This window comes from Eumetopias jubatus, unplaced genomic scaffold (genome assembly GCF_037043125.1).
Source record: "Eumetopias jubatus isolate StellerSeaLion01/CBP00866 unplaced genomic scaffold, mEumJub1_p1.0 scaffold_11, whole genome shotgun sequence".
NCBI lineage: Eukaryota > Metazoa > Chordata > Mammalia > Carnivora > Otariidae > Eumetopias > Eumetopias jubatus.
The window spans coordinates 107,504,576-107,519,744 of NW_028274817.1; the positions used below are offsets into that span (position 1 = coordinate 107,504,576).

At 39.2% G+C, this 15,169-nt stretch overlaps 1 protein-coding gene across 1 annotated transcript in view; it reads left to right on the plus strand.

The window, feature by feature from the left end:
- Positions 1-13,644, plus strand: part of APOO (apolipoprotein O) — a 60,544-nt gene extending 46,900 nt beyond the window's left edge. The window contains exons 7-9 of the mRNA XM_028122542.2: positions 119-196; positions 9,834-9,899; positions 13,389-13,644. Of these exons, the coding sequence (XP_027978343.1) occupies positions 119-196; positions 9,834-9,869 (114 nt within the window). The 3' untranslated portion in view covers positions 9,870-9,899; positions 13,389-13,644. The remainder of the gene's footprint in view (positions 1-118; positions 197-9,833; positions 9,900-13,388) is intronic.
- Positions 13,645-15,169: the final 1,525 nt, after the last annotated feature.

Sequence of the window (15,169 nt, forward strand, 5' to 3'; positions counted from 1 at the left end):
GGAGCTGTCGTATGCTTAAATACAGTTCTTTTGGAAACAGGAAAAAGGAAAGTGGAATATTCTCATTCTTACCAGTCATGTATGGAATAGCAATGGATCTTTTATATTTTGTTTCAAGGTCAGTGGGGAGAAATTATATGACTGGGGTTTACGAGGATACATAGTCGTAGAAGATTTATGGAAGAACTTTCAAAAGGTGAGAAAGATCTTTTTCATTATCTTTCTTTTGGTTTAAATATATGGTTTCTCTAGGGTTTTATAAGACTCCTGATAACACTGTTGCCTGATCCTGTTTTTTCTCTTTGTTTTCATTATGCCTCTAGCTCAGATTCTCTCTTGGTGGCCTTTATTGGAGGAGCAATAGAACCTCTGTGCATTTGGTTTTTATCGGCAGGGCTGAATAAGTGGTGACCATAAAATGCATTCCACTGCAGTCTTAGATCATCATTTCCTCTCTGTTGTATTTATAATGTGCTCAAAGTGTAGTGTATTTTCTGAAAGTTTTATCAAAACTGGATTCATAGAGAACATACTGTGTTCCCAGGCAAAAAAAAAACAAAAACAAAAACAAAAAACAACTAACCAAGGCTCCTCCTCTTGCTATTTCACTTACTATGGGCTCCCTCCTTTTAGCAAGACCGTATCTCTTCATCCCCTAGCCTTCTTGGCCCACTTAAGGGCATGAGCGGTGGTGTGTTGGGGATCAGCCACCAGCTACAGACCATACTTTCTCTGCTGACTGGTGGATGAGCAGCAGAGGGAGGAGGTTGTGTAATTTTAAGAAGGTGTCATCTTTCATCTCTTCTTGCAGCCCCATAGCTGATTGAATGTTGCCCCTGTTTGCTGGAACATTCTTTCCTCTGATAAGGAAGAATGACTATAGAACAAGGCATCGTGTCTCCTCCAAGCCCTTGGAGGCACTGCTCGATAAGGAAGAATCAGGGTTCTTATATTAACATACCTTCTACGTTATAGATTGAAGGAAGTTCATTTTGACTTCTGTCATCTCAAATCAAAATACTCTTTAAAAATATAAAGAACTGTGTCAAAATTGAAATCCAGAATTTGGATGTAATATTGTAGAATCAATTATGAGCGCTCCTCATTATTTACATAAATAGTCTTCCAGTGAAATCTCAAGACTCATTTTTGTATTAGTGATAGCTAAAGGAATTAGTCTCTCTGGAGCCTGGTTAAGCTAGCTTTGAGTAGGAAGTTCTGTGTTAATATCAAGTGCCCTTTGGCAATCCCCTTTAAAAAATAAACACCCGTAGTTTTGTTTCCATTCCTCTGACATTTTCTTTGGAAGCTTGCTTTCCTGTTTAAAGAATTCCTTAAGTCCACACCGAGTTTTATATGGGAAAGGAAATAGAATGTCAGGAAAGCTCTACAGAGCCCTAGAAAGAAACGTGGAAAAGGAAACTCATGCTCAGTTCCGAGTGCTTACTGTGGTGGTGGCAGAGACACACGTACCCCAAAGCCAGTTGGGCGGGTGTCTCCTGGGAGCCTCTGAGTGCTCACCGTGGTTTCCGTGGGCACCTCAGACCCACTGCGCATGAAAGCCAAGGAGGGGATTCCCCCTACCCCCTCCTGCCCAGAGCCTCTAGCTTGGAAATAGCTTTCTCTGCTCTGAGAATTCAGCCCAGGGCAGAAGCAGCGGGACTGTGGTTGGAAGGCAGGTTAAACAGGCCAGCATTTTATGGTAATTTGAAAACGTTAGATATTAAAGCTACTCACATTTATATGCGAGTCTTTGGGGAGTGAGAGAGTAAAGATGTCTAATTAGCTCATGGTTGGCCTGTATTTTTTTCTCTAGTCTTCTGTGCCTTTCATTGAGAATGTAATGTTCTTTCATTTGTTTACCTTGAAAGCATAATCTCTTCCTGAAGGTTGTGTGTTCTCACTAGAAGGTAATAAAGTTGATGTTGACTACTTAAACATTTAGCACAAGTTTTAAATGAAGAACAACAGATGGCTCTAATCAAATTTTGATATACTCTTAGATTTCAGGAATTAACTGATGGTGAAATGCCATTGTTTTTTATTGCTCTTCCCCCTTCTTGTTGGATTTTGTGGGTTTCAGTGGTTTTTATTTTGTTTTATGAATGAGAGCAAAGATATAGGTTACCCTGGAACAGGAATCCTTTGGGGCCCAGGAACTGTGTCTTTGAAGGGACCTGGGGGACACTTGATTGAGATTTTGTTTCTTAGCTTATTTGGAAATCGGTTTTCAAGTCAGACTTGAAATTAGCGGTTTCAATTAGATGCAATCTAATTCATGGTTGTCCATAGTTATCACTGTAGTGATCTAACAAAGGTACATGCTTGTGGTTCTAAACAGTCAAAAGGAATTTGTGGACATCGTGTTTAAAACGGGGCCCTGAGTATTTACTGCAAAGACACAGATGTAGTGAAAAGAAGGGCCATATGCACCCCAATGTTCATAGCAGCAATGTCCGCAATAGCCAACCTGTGGAAAGAGCCGAGATGCCCTTCAACAGATGAATGGATAAAGAAGATGTGGTCCATATATACAATGGAATATTACTCAGCCATCAGAAAGGACGAATACCCAACTTTTACATCCACATGGATGGAACTGGAGGAGATTATGCTAAGTGAAATAAGTCAAGCAGAGAAAGTCAATTATCATATGGTTTCACTTATTTGTGGAACATAAGGAATAACACGGAGGACATTAGGAGAAGGAAGGGGAAAATGAAGCGGGGGGAATCGGAGGGGGAGACGAACCATGAGAGACTATGGACTCTGGGAAACAATCTGAGGGTTTTAGAGGGGGGGTGGGGGGATGGGTTGGCCTGGTGATGGTTATTAAGGAGGGCACGTACTGCGTGGAGCACTGGGTGTTATATGGAAAACAATGAATCATGGAACACCACATCAAAAACTAATGATGTAATGTATGGTGACTAACATAACATAATAAAATAAAATTTAAGAAAATAATAAATAAAAATAAAACAGGGCCCTGAAATTTCCAGTGGTATGAATGATGGCTCAGTTCTCAATTATATTATTTGCCACGGAGTTGTATTACTCTCAAAGACCCTAAATAAGTCTGTGGCATTTTTCTGCTCTGCAGAAAAATTTCCTTGTTTATGTAAACATTACCTCATATGCAGTCCATATTCAGGTTTCCCCAACTGCCCCAATAATGTGCATTCCTTCAACAACTTTTTAATTTATTGTTTTAGCTTAGTGAATTAGTATAAGGCAAACTCCCCTGTGACCATCTTCTAAGGACCAAAACCAGAACTTTGCCAGCCTTTCCCAGAACCCCCTCCATGTAGCTCACTCCAATTATAGCTCTCTCCCTCCATCCAAAATTACCTACTACCCTGACTTTTATAGTAATAACTTTCTTAACTTCTCTTTACGGTTTTATCGCTGTCACTTTAGTTTTGCCTCTTATTATTTCTGACTTTATATGCCTTTTAAGTCTCCCCCCCCCTTTTTTAAGTCACTTTTAATCTACAGGTTCCCCTTCCATCTTTTTATTTTCCTTACAACGTATCTGTTAAAAGAAACTGGCATATTGGTCCTCGAGAGTTTCCAGTGGTTTGGGCTTTGCTGATGGCACACTTAAGATGCAGTTGACCATGTTCCTCTCTTCTCTGCATTTACTGCAGATTGGCAGCTGGATTCAGATGACTGATTGATGAGGTTTGTGTTTGATCCTTTTGGCAAGGCTGTAGGTCTGCATAGGCACCTAAGTCTGGTTTTTACTTTGCTCTTTTGGTGTTAGCAGGTATTGATGCCCAGTGCCTAGACCCATTGATTCATTGGGGGTTAGAAAATGGTTTTATTCTACCTCTGTCATGTCATTTTTCACATATTAGCTGGAATACTTTAATAAGGAACCACTTCCCCTCATCTACTGTTTAGTTACCCAGTTAGAGGAAAGACAGGATAAATGCTTTATTTTTTCTCTTATGTATCCAGTTTTCAAAATAATGGATCGGTTCCCTCTCATCCTCAGAAGGTCACCAGTTAGTTATGAATTTGTAGATTTATACATATTTGGATTTGAACATTTTATGATCGTCTTACTTTGGCTAGTAGAAGTTGGCTTTGAGTCCTTTTCACGTGACCCAAGTAGTCTGATGGTTTCCTCACTATCTGGCATGTCACAGTGGTCTCAGAATTTCTCATTGTAGTTTTAATGTACATTTCCTTGATCACTAATGAGGTTGAGCATTTTCACATGTTTATTGGTTTCTTTTTGAACCGCCTACTCATGTCTTTTGGCCATTTCTTTGTATGAGTAATGTGTTCCTTTCTTAATGATTTATAAAGGTTCTTTATTTTTTTTCTTAGATGCTAATATTGTTGGTCACGTGTTGGCAGATGTCTTCTCCCAGTCCGAGGCTTGTCTTTTCAGTTTGGGTGTCTTTTGACGATCAGAAGTTCTTATTGTAGTTGGTTTTATTGATTTTTTTTTTCCATTATGGTTTTCACTCTGAATCTAGGAGCTTAATAAAAGCCTGAAACTATTTCCTGATTGTCCATTGCTGATCTGAAACCCTTTTGCAAGTATCAGCCCAACGTCTGAGTATCCGAGATGGATGCCAGTTGTGGGCGTGGAGCCCCAGGGTCACAGATGGCTCTTTTGGAGTTGTCCTATAATTAGCCAAACACAGCAGTGTGTCTCCGTAAATGGCACGTTTAGTTTTCAGTAGGTTTAAAAAAAATGTAACAAGTTACTATGAAAGAATTGTAGAATGACTGCTAAAGGCCAACAATAACTAAAAAGTAAAGCCTTAATAATTCTTTAAAGGGCAGGAAAATCCATGAAGAAATATAAACCTGTTACTAACGTGAAAACTGAGCAGAACTTCTAAAGCTGGGCTTTTAATAGTTGTGTTCAGGCCTTGCTGGCTCAGCAGGAAAATGAAAGGGAAGCGGCAGGCACCACCCTGAGTAAATATGCTGTGCTTTCTCTTCCTCCATTCCAAATTCCTCAGCTTGCTAAACACTCTCAAGTTTAGCTCTCAGTAAGTTACGTGGTTTCACAAGGGTCCTTTCTGATATTTCTGTCACAGACGGAGAAATACTTCATGATTCAACTTACATGAAGTATCCGAAATAGTCAAACTCAGGGCAGCAGAGAGTAGAATGGTGGTTGCCAGGGGCTGGGGGTGGGGAAGGGGAAGGGGATTGGGGGTTACTGTTCAAGGGGTGTAAAGTCTCAGTCACGCAAGATGAATATGTTCTAGAGATCTCCTGTACAGCATTGTGCCTATAAGTCAACAGTACTGTATTGTACATTTAAAAATTTGGAGAGTCAGTCTCATGTTAAGTGTTCTTAACACAATAAAATAAAAATAAAAATAAGGACGGTGTGGTGGGTTTTCCATAAAGCTAAATTTGTTCTGAATTGGTGCCTTTTCTAGTGTCGGCTGTTTAAAACCTAAAGGTGCTAGGCAATGATTTTTCTTTCTTTTTTTTTTTTTTTTAACATCATCACTTAACAAAATAAAAAGTTAAAAATTCTGGGCAGGGGGAGCATCTCCTTTTTTGAAAGGCATAAAGCTTTTGTATCAGAAAAGGTGGACCAAGCAGAATGCAGCATAGCCTGGTGGCCAGGAGAGTGGACTCTGGGGTAGGTGCTCCAGGCTCTGCCTCACTCCACCCCACCCCGCCTCCACCTCCACCTCTTATAAGCCTTGAAACCTGGGGAAATTGTTCCTGCACTCTGGGAAATGAGAGTAGGACCTCATGGGGCTGCTTTGAGGACGAAATGAGTCTATCCATGTAAGAAACATAAAATGGCCAGACTCTTTAGCACATGACAGCCATGACAGATGTCATGTGACACTGCATACTTTTGCTTCTGCTTGAGAAGATAACCTCTCCTGATGGGAAATGGAACTGTAGGGCTTATATCCATTAGTCAAGAGTCCTCCCGCCAGTGTTTTAGTTTCCTATCCTGCCATAACAAATGACCACAAATTTACTGGCTGAAAGTAATACAAATTTATATTATTTTAGACCCTGTAGGTCAGAAGTCTGGTGCTAAATCAAGGTGTCAGCAGGGCTGCACTCCTTTTTGGCGGCTCCAGGGGAGAATCCATTTCCCCCCTCATTCGGGGGGGCGGGTTTGACAGAATTCATTTCAGTTCCTTGTGGTTGTAGGGTCAAGGTCTGTTTTGCTGGCTGCCAGCTGAGGGCTGTTCCTAGCTTCTAGAGGCTGCAGCTTTCCTTGGCTCATGGCCCTCTTCCTCCATCTTCAAAGCCAGCCACTGCAAGTTGAGTCCTTTTCATGTCCCATTTCTCTGACCCTGTCTTTAGCCTCCCTCTTTGACTATCGGAACCCATGTAATAATGCAAAATAATCTCCCTGTTGGAAAGTCAGCTGATAAGCAGCCTGAACCTCCCTCCATGCTGCGGAAATTCACCTTTGCCATGTAAAGTAACATAGTCACAGTTTCCACCATTAGGATGCAGACATTTTTGGGGGAGGCCTGATTCTGCTTACCATATCCAGTGAACTGGGATGTCATTGGGGTCTTTAACAGGTCATTTATCCTTACCTTTTATTTCTCCATCAAAAAGGTACATGATCTTCTACCTAGGATAAATAATGTTTATTGAGTGCTTGCTGTGAGCTTGGTCTTGGGTGCTAAACTCTTTGTTCACGGAGTCTGCGGCAGGTTCTATTATTCCCATTTTACAAACGAGGAAACTGCATTTGGGGAAGTTAAGTAATTGATCAAAATAATCAACTGGTGAGGGGCTCAGACATTTCACTGGGCTAGTATACCTCAGAGGTTTGTCTGGAAATGCCTCTTCACATGGTAATGCGTACTAATTGGAAGTAAATGTTTGGACTAAAACAGTGTTTTGATTTTGCTAATAGAAATTATCATTCATGTTCATGGCTGTGGTAAGAAAATAAATTTTCTTCTATAGCCTAGCCAAGTTGACACATAAAACTAACCATCACAGTGCTATTTAGCTTATTCCTCTAACCCTGTATAGTCCAATATGGCAGCCAGCTATTGGGTACTTGAAATATAGCTAGTCTGAATTGAGGTGTGTGCTGTAAGTGTAAATTCACGCAAACTTAGAAGGCACGGTACAAATAAAAAGAAGGTAAACTGTCATTATTGTTATACTGATCGTATGTTGAAATAATAGTATTTTAGATATGTTGGGTTAAATAAAATGTATTAATTACTTTAAAAAACAATGAAACCAGGGCACCTGGGTGATTCAGTTGGTTGAGCTCCTGACTCTTGATTTCGGCTCAGGTCATGGTCTCAGGGTCCTGGGATCGAGCCCTGTGTCAGGCTCCATGCTCAGCAGGGAGTCTGCTTGAGATTCTCTTCCTCTCTCTCTGCCCCTCCCCCTGCTCACACACACTGTCTCTCTAAAATAAATAAATAAATCTGAGAGCGGGCACCCCACCCAGACACCCCTAAATAAATAAATCTTAAAAAAAAGCAATGAAACCTGATAGGTATCAAAATTAAATTATAAGGAGAATCAGTTATAAAATATTTCAAATACAACTGTCTGAAAAATGCAAAAAAAAGTTAATTTCTGGCTTGTACTAAATCACAATATTTTGAAGTCAGAGAATGTTTTTTTTTCTGAGATCATGGCAGTTTCTGCCAAGAGAAATCTGATTTGTAATAGGGTGGATGGGTTCAATATTTCCTTAGTGAGGTATTTGACTGTCATGTTTTGTTATACTATAACTGATACGTAACCAAACAAGAAAAATTTCCTAGCAACAGAGTTGTTTTCCTCAACCAGAAGAATATTTTATGTGCTCATTTTCTGAATGTCCAAAAGATAAAAAAGCTTATGAATTTAGCATCTTATATTTTTGAGATTGAAATGCTGGTGAGTATAGATAGTAAAATATATAAGAATATCAGTAGAAGTACTTGGCAAACATTACATTAAGGTAATTCACACCTAAAATATATTTAACTAGGTAGAGAACTATATGGTTTTTATGATAGACCCAATTGTCAGACATGGTTATCTCACTTATCTTCATAAATGAAATCTCTTTTTTTTAAATCTCTTTTGTTCTTCATTAATTACATACCCAAACTTTTTTTTTTTTTACCCTCATCAGATCTCTAGGTTCTGAATAAACATTTCATTGTTTCTTCAACAAATGTTTAAATACCATGTGCTAGGAGGTCCCTAGGGATATTGTGCCCTCACGAAGCTTATGTATTAGTAAATGATTTGGCTTACATATTAGTAAATGAATGGAAGAATTATACAAATCGGGAAGGACATGGGTGCTGTGAATGTGAACAGAAGGTTCTCATCTAAATCAAAGGACACGTGACGGGAAAGCCTTGATCTAGAGGATGAATAGCATTTAGTCGGGCAGAAAGTGGGATTGACCAGTCTTAGGTCAAGGGATACATTTTGCAAGTTCTAATCCTAGGAAAGAGCTTGGCAGGTTGGAAAAGCAACAGCAACAGCAAGAAGGCCTCTGGGGGTGTGTGTGTGTGTGTGTGATTGTGGCTCTCAAGGAATACAGTAAGGCACACGGTACTGAGTCCCATAGAGCTCTGTTCAGAGCAACAAGTAGACATGGGTGTTATATGATGATCCACCAAGCGTGTGTGTATGTGTGTGTGTGTGTGTGTGTGTGTGTGTGTGTGTGTGTGTGATTGTGGCTCTCAAGGAGTACAGTAAGGCACACGGTACTGAGTCCCGTAGAGCTCTGTTCAGAGCAACAAGTAGACATGGGTGTTATATGATGATCCACCAAGCAATACATAGGGCCTTGTTCCCCAGAACTTCATCATCAAGTGGATGTGGTCTGGAGATAGGGTAACCATATAATTTATCATCCAAGTCAGGATATGCTTGAGAGTGAAAGGAGGTGCTGTTAATTATGCTGGGACAGTGGGTATAAACCAGTATAACTTGGGCACGCCAGGATGTATGATCACCATGCTTACAGACCAGTTTTCAGCCACTCCAGTAAGCCTGGAGTTGCCTAGAAACCATGCTCTGAAATTACAGGGTTAGTATGTGTTCCTGCTTTCTCACTTTCCCCCCTCCTTCACCCATGGATAACTCTTGGAGAAGGCCGCCAGGGGAACCTGCACCAAGTCTAGACCACGGAATCCCAGCCCATTGCCCGCTCACCTACAGCCTACTGTTTTCGGGTTGCCATCTCATGAGAGTTCACCCCCTTGATGGACATCAATTCTTATTAACATGTTTTCAGAATTACAGTATTGAAAACATACAGGAAGGAAAGTAAAGCCTTAAACATTTAGCTCATGAACTTTTCCTACTAGAAACTTTCCTACATCACTTCTGGTAGATGAAATGACCTAATTATACGTTCCCAGATGGTGGCCAGGCAGAATGGGTGTGGTCCAATTATAACCTCTTTCACAGTAAACATGTTTTGTGATTTGGCCCCTATGGTGGATGATACACAGAGAAGAACAGCTTTATTCTTTATTTTTATTTTTTTTTAATTCTTTAGCAATGGCAGCAGCATAAAGTAGTAAAGAAATCTTTTCACTCTTGGATTTTTTTATAGAATCAGCTGTTTGGCTGAATCTCTGTGGTAAGGATTAATGGAGCTTTAGTTCCTGCTCTTCTCTGTGCCAAAGTCACTGTCTACAGCAGGGCCCTCAGGGGGCCCTCGTAATTCCTTCAGTTAACTGAGAAATGGGTCAGGTTGCATTATAAGAATATTTAATGTTGTATTCAGCCAAATACTGAAGATGGGCACGCTGAGACATTCCAGTCTTTCTTTAGAAGTTTCACTATTTCTTTTTAAACTGTATTAATATTCTTTATTTTTGTTTTATAAGCCAGGAAATGTGAAGAATTCACCTGGAAATAAATAGAATGCTCCATGCTCTGCCCATTTTAATCAGGTAAAGAACAAGAGAATTCTGTAATCATTTTTAGCCTTGTTAGCACCAGCTGAAATGACTTGTCCTTAATTAACTTAATTAATTATAGCAGTTTCAGCTTCATGTAGATACATAAGGGCCGGTATGATGTTTCATTCCATCTTTAATTTGTGGACTTGAGTGCCTTCACTTGTTTAATTGTGTTCATTCCTGAGAAGTACCTGGGTTTTTTAGGCAAGCTAGAACTTGGCAGTTGGGATTTGTCTACAAAACTATTTCAAACAGTTGAAAAGTGCCATTATTTCTTAGGTTTGTGTTTTTTTTCAAATAAGACTTTACTATAGTAGGCACCCTTGTATTCATCTGATAGTCATTAAATAAACATTTGTTGAATGAGTGATGGTTGTAGAGAAGCTCAAGATTATATAGAAATATTATTATAAGTACCATAGGGAATTCATAGGTGTAATTATTCTTTCTTTAAAGATGAGTAACCTGAGGCTAGAGAAATTTAGGATACCAGATGAAGTCAGAAAATCAGTGTGATTTCTTCTGCTCTTATACTCAATTCACTGTCTTCATTCATTTGTTCAATATTTACTCATGAATACCAGCTAAGTATAAAACAGTAGTTATATTAATGTTCGTTTGTATATATATGAAAAATTATATAATAGCACTTGTGATTTCCTGATAAGATTATAACGAGTTTGGAAACAATTAAATATTTAGCTACAAAAAGTGGCTTAATTCTGGTATATCCGTGAAGAGGAATGTTATTATGTTTCAGTAATATTTAATTGCATGGAAACTTGTTAAATGAAAAATAAAGGTAGTATGGTACATTTTTAGAGATGATAAAGACCAGGAAATACAACAAAAAATTTAAGTATGTATCTTAATTATGGATGTTTTTATAGTTTTTCTTCTATATAACTTTCTATATTTTAAAATATTCTGCAGTGAATATGAATTTTCTTTTATAGTCTTTTTTTTAAATCACTGCTACACTTATTGTAAATCATAGCTGCTATTTACAATCCATGAAAGCCCTCAGTGTGAGGTTTTTCTTTCTCAAGCTGTCTCCATATTTTTAGAGATGCAGAGAGTCATATAGTCTTAGAATTTGAGAGGGGTCCTCTGGCCCCCCAGCCAGCCTCAAGCATAAATACCCTGTAGCTCTGTGTGTTCTCACTTTTCCTCCTCACTGATAGGCACCTTACCCCATAGGGCAGCCATCTTTGGATGGTTCTGATTTTTAGGAAGCTGTTTCTTATACTAAGCAAAAATATGTCTTTTTGTAACTCCTATGCAATGGTTCTGATCTTGCCTTAGCGGTCACAGAAAACAAACCCAGATCCTCTTTCACATCTCAGCCCTTCATATGGTAACCCCCAGTGGTACTTCTCAAATTTTATTATACAAACAAATTACCACAGGAGCTTGTTAAAAGACAGAGGCCTAAGCCCCACCCCAGAATCAGCATCTCTGGAGAGCCGGGCCAGATGTGTACTGGATGGATCTGCTATTGGAAGAGAGACTAGAACGTGAGCAGCCAGGAAGCCACATATGTCCTCCAGAAACTTGACATTGAATATATTATGTTTCTCTGCAGGGACAATGAGACTTGGAATACAGGGAAACAACGTAAATATCTATTTCATCTTTCCAAAATACTCTGGGCCAGAGTTCAGCTTACTGTATATACAACCTTGATTTCATTCTTTACTTTTTTACTTCTCTATTGGAGATGGAGTTTTCAATTATAAAAGTGATACATATTTGTTGTAAAGAAATTTTTTTATGGGTGCCTGGGTAGCTCAGTTGGTTAATCAGCTGACTTTGGCTCAGGTTGTGATGATCTCAGGGTCCTGGGATCCAATCAGGCCCCGCATCGGGCTCCCTGCTCAGCGAGGAGTCTGCTTCTCCCTCTCCCTCTGCCCCTCCCACCACTCGTGCTCTCTCTCAAATAAATAATAAATAAAATCTTTTTAAAAAGAAATTTTTTTAGATAAGTATTTTTAGTTTATCTGGTTCTCTATTCCTTTTCCATGGTTAATTTCTGTTAATAGTTTGACATTACCATTCCAGACATTTTTCTCTGTGTGTAAATGTGTGCATACCTTCTTTTGGTGTTTTGACAGAATGAGCTCATATTCCTTGAATTGTTTTGCAAGTACACTGAAACCTCCATGAGGGAACATATCAATTTTATTATTACACCTAAAGAAATTAACACTAATTGCTTAATATCATTTCATATTTAGGTAGTATGCAGATTTCCCTGATTGTCTTTTTGCATTGGTTTATTTGAATCAGGAACCAAACAGGATCTGCCCATTACATTTGACTGATAGGTCCCTGAAGTCCCTTTTAAACTGTAATAGTCCCTTCTTCATTTTTCCCTTGCCATTCATTTTTTGAAAAACAGGCCTATTTATCCTTTAGAAGATCCCACATTCTGGCTGTGGCTGAGTGCATCCATTTAGTGTCATTCTGTTGATCTCTTGGTTCCTCTCTTTTCTCCATTTCCCATAAAATGATAGATAGATCTGAAGGCTCCATCATATTGAGGTTCAGTTTCGGTAAGAATACTTCATAGACAGTGCTGTGTTTAGCTGTGTTGAACGAATGAAATAACTTGCCTTTTTTCACTTAATATATTATGTGCATCTTTTTCTCTTAGTACTTAGAGATCTGTCTCATTCCTCCTCTTAGCTGCTTAATAATTTCCTAGTATGGACTACCATGGCCTATTGAATCCTTATCAAAATAGGTCATTTCCAGTTTGCAGTTTTAACAATGCAGTAAATGTATTGAATTCTTAGAGAAGTCCAAGACAGATTAATAAACTGAAATGGGAAAAGTAAGCTAGAGGTTTACATCTTTAACTTAAGAAGTTTGGTTTTATATTAAAAGATATATTTGTATCTAAAAATATATCTCTCAAATACTTATAACCCTCTAATTGCTAAGTAGATTCATTACATATTGGGAAGAAAGCAATCTGGAGAAGAATCCATTTGTCTTTGGTGTGTCTTTGGATGATGTGTGTTCCATTCCAGAAAAGAATAGTGGGGTGATATGAGGAAAGGTATATGTTAGACCCGACGGTGATATAATCACACTCTCCTTCAGCAGGTGGATGGAAATGTAGTTGTTTGGTTTTTCAGATGGGGAGAGATGTGGTGTTTGCTGTGCTGTTTAAGCATTTATTTTTTATTTATTCATCCATCCATCCGTTTAATTATGCTCAGGTACACAGCCAGGTGAGAATCTGAATGTAGTTTGGACGAAACACAAAACCTTTCTGCTTTGTAGTTTAAGTGTCTGTAAAACAGAAATAATTACAGTTTTTTTCTGGTGCATGATGATCCTTATGGTCATAATAGTAATGTAAATATTTGATAGGGTTTCTCAGTTTAACCTTAATGAATTTTCAAAAAGCAAAGTTTTAGAGTTTCTCTTTTTCTCCATGGCAGTTTACTTATGGTTTTCTTTTTCTTTTAGTTATAGGTAAACATTGGAAACTCCATGCAGTAAACCAGTATTTCTACAGAAAAATGGCAGAGAAGCCAGTACTGAATATAGTAAATTGGCTTTCTTCAGGACAAACTATACTAGGCTTCTTTGTTATCTTGGGTGATGCCATACTGCAAGTGGACTAATCGGAAATCCTTTCACCTAGAGATAATGTCTAGCCTTAGAACTCCTCATTCTTAAGTTGCTATTTATGTACATAATTAAAATTCCAAATTAAAAGAAACGTTGTTCTGCTTTTTTTTTAATATTGCTGAGTGACAGTTTAAGCGTATCTGGTGCCCATGTGTGCGGTGTGCATGGTTGTATGGGTTGTATGTGTGGTATGTCTCTCTGAGTGTACGTGTGTGTGTGTGTTGAAACCGGTAACCCCCCTCAGGGCAGTACCAGCTGGAAGTCTGCACAGTGCAAGCCCCACGAGAGTCGAGTCAAGCAGAGTGGCTCTAGAGCTGAGAGATGAGGCTTCACCGGCCAGCCCAAGAACGTACCTTGTAAGTAGTAGCTGGCCTGACAGTGATTAGAAGACATATAGAAGAGAACAGTTAACCGTGACCCCTTGTTGTGTTCCGTTGCCTCCCAGCTTCCACAGATCTTCCCCTTCTTGAAGGCCAGTGAAAGATGCATAATGAAGCAGTCTATCCTCGGCTGGTGGAGGAATGGTATGTGGTCATGTGTGTTGGTTCTGTGTGTGTCAGCCTTGTATTCACTTTTGTGGCCCCTGAATGCACAGCTTATTGAACTTTGTATTTGCAGTGCTGATGGGAACAGCAGGAGCCCCTTTTGACATCAGCCAGCGAGGGAGGATGGCAGGGGAACAGCGTGTGAAAGGGAATTGAGAATTTCCAAATTGCAGTCAGATTGGAAATTAAAAGTCGTCTTTGTATTCTTGTAGTGTCAATTTAATTCCGGATTGTTGACCTTCCACATCTGATGGCATTTGAGAAGATAGCACGGCACAAATGGAACGTGCTCATGTTAACGTTTCAGTACATTTGATAAAGCCAAAATGGCCGAGAATGTTGCCAGCATTATCACCGGTCTAATGAGCTGAAGCAAATTTGTCCCTAGAATAATCCCCGTAGTGACCCAGAAGTCTATTTCCTTTTTTGCCAAAATACTTTCGTGTTATTGTACTAGTCATCCAATTACATTAAAGCTGTGCCCTAAATTTAATATCTCATAAATATACTATTATTATTTCAGGCTTTTCCCATTGGCTTTGCTTCCTTTATCACCCCCAGAAAGTAGAAACTCCACAAGTTTCCTCGTTCCTGAGATTGCTTGATCTAGAGAAGATGAAGAAATGGCTCTTGAGGTCATTAATCAAAAGGTATTTGAGTGCCTCCTAACTGTAACTGATATTACTTCCCATTTTTAACCGTTTAGTTGGTATTGAAACATTGCCTTAAAACCTCTTAAATTCTCCAAGGGGATTGGTGGGGTGGGGGTCACAGAGCCGGCTTGGAGTAGTATGTGGCCTGTATCTAGGACAGCAAGGTCATCACTTTCCAACCAGGCTAACTCAGTTGCTCTTTATACTATGATTCTTTTCTTTGGTGATTTGTATCCAGTGCTGCCTGCCTTTTACATTTATCACTTTTTGCTTGCCTTCCATGAACCCTGAACTGTAGGGAATAAAAAATTTGCGTATTATAAGGTCTTGCATTTCTCCAGCTCTTTATACTTTTCACAGTGCTAGTTTATATCTTTCCTTTCTTGGCTTATTCCTGGCCTCAGTATGTTTGTACTCT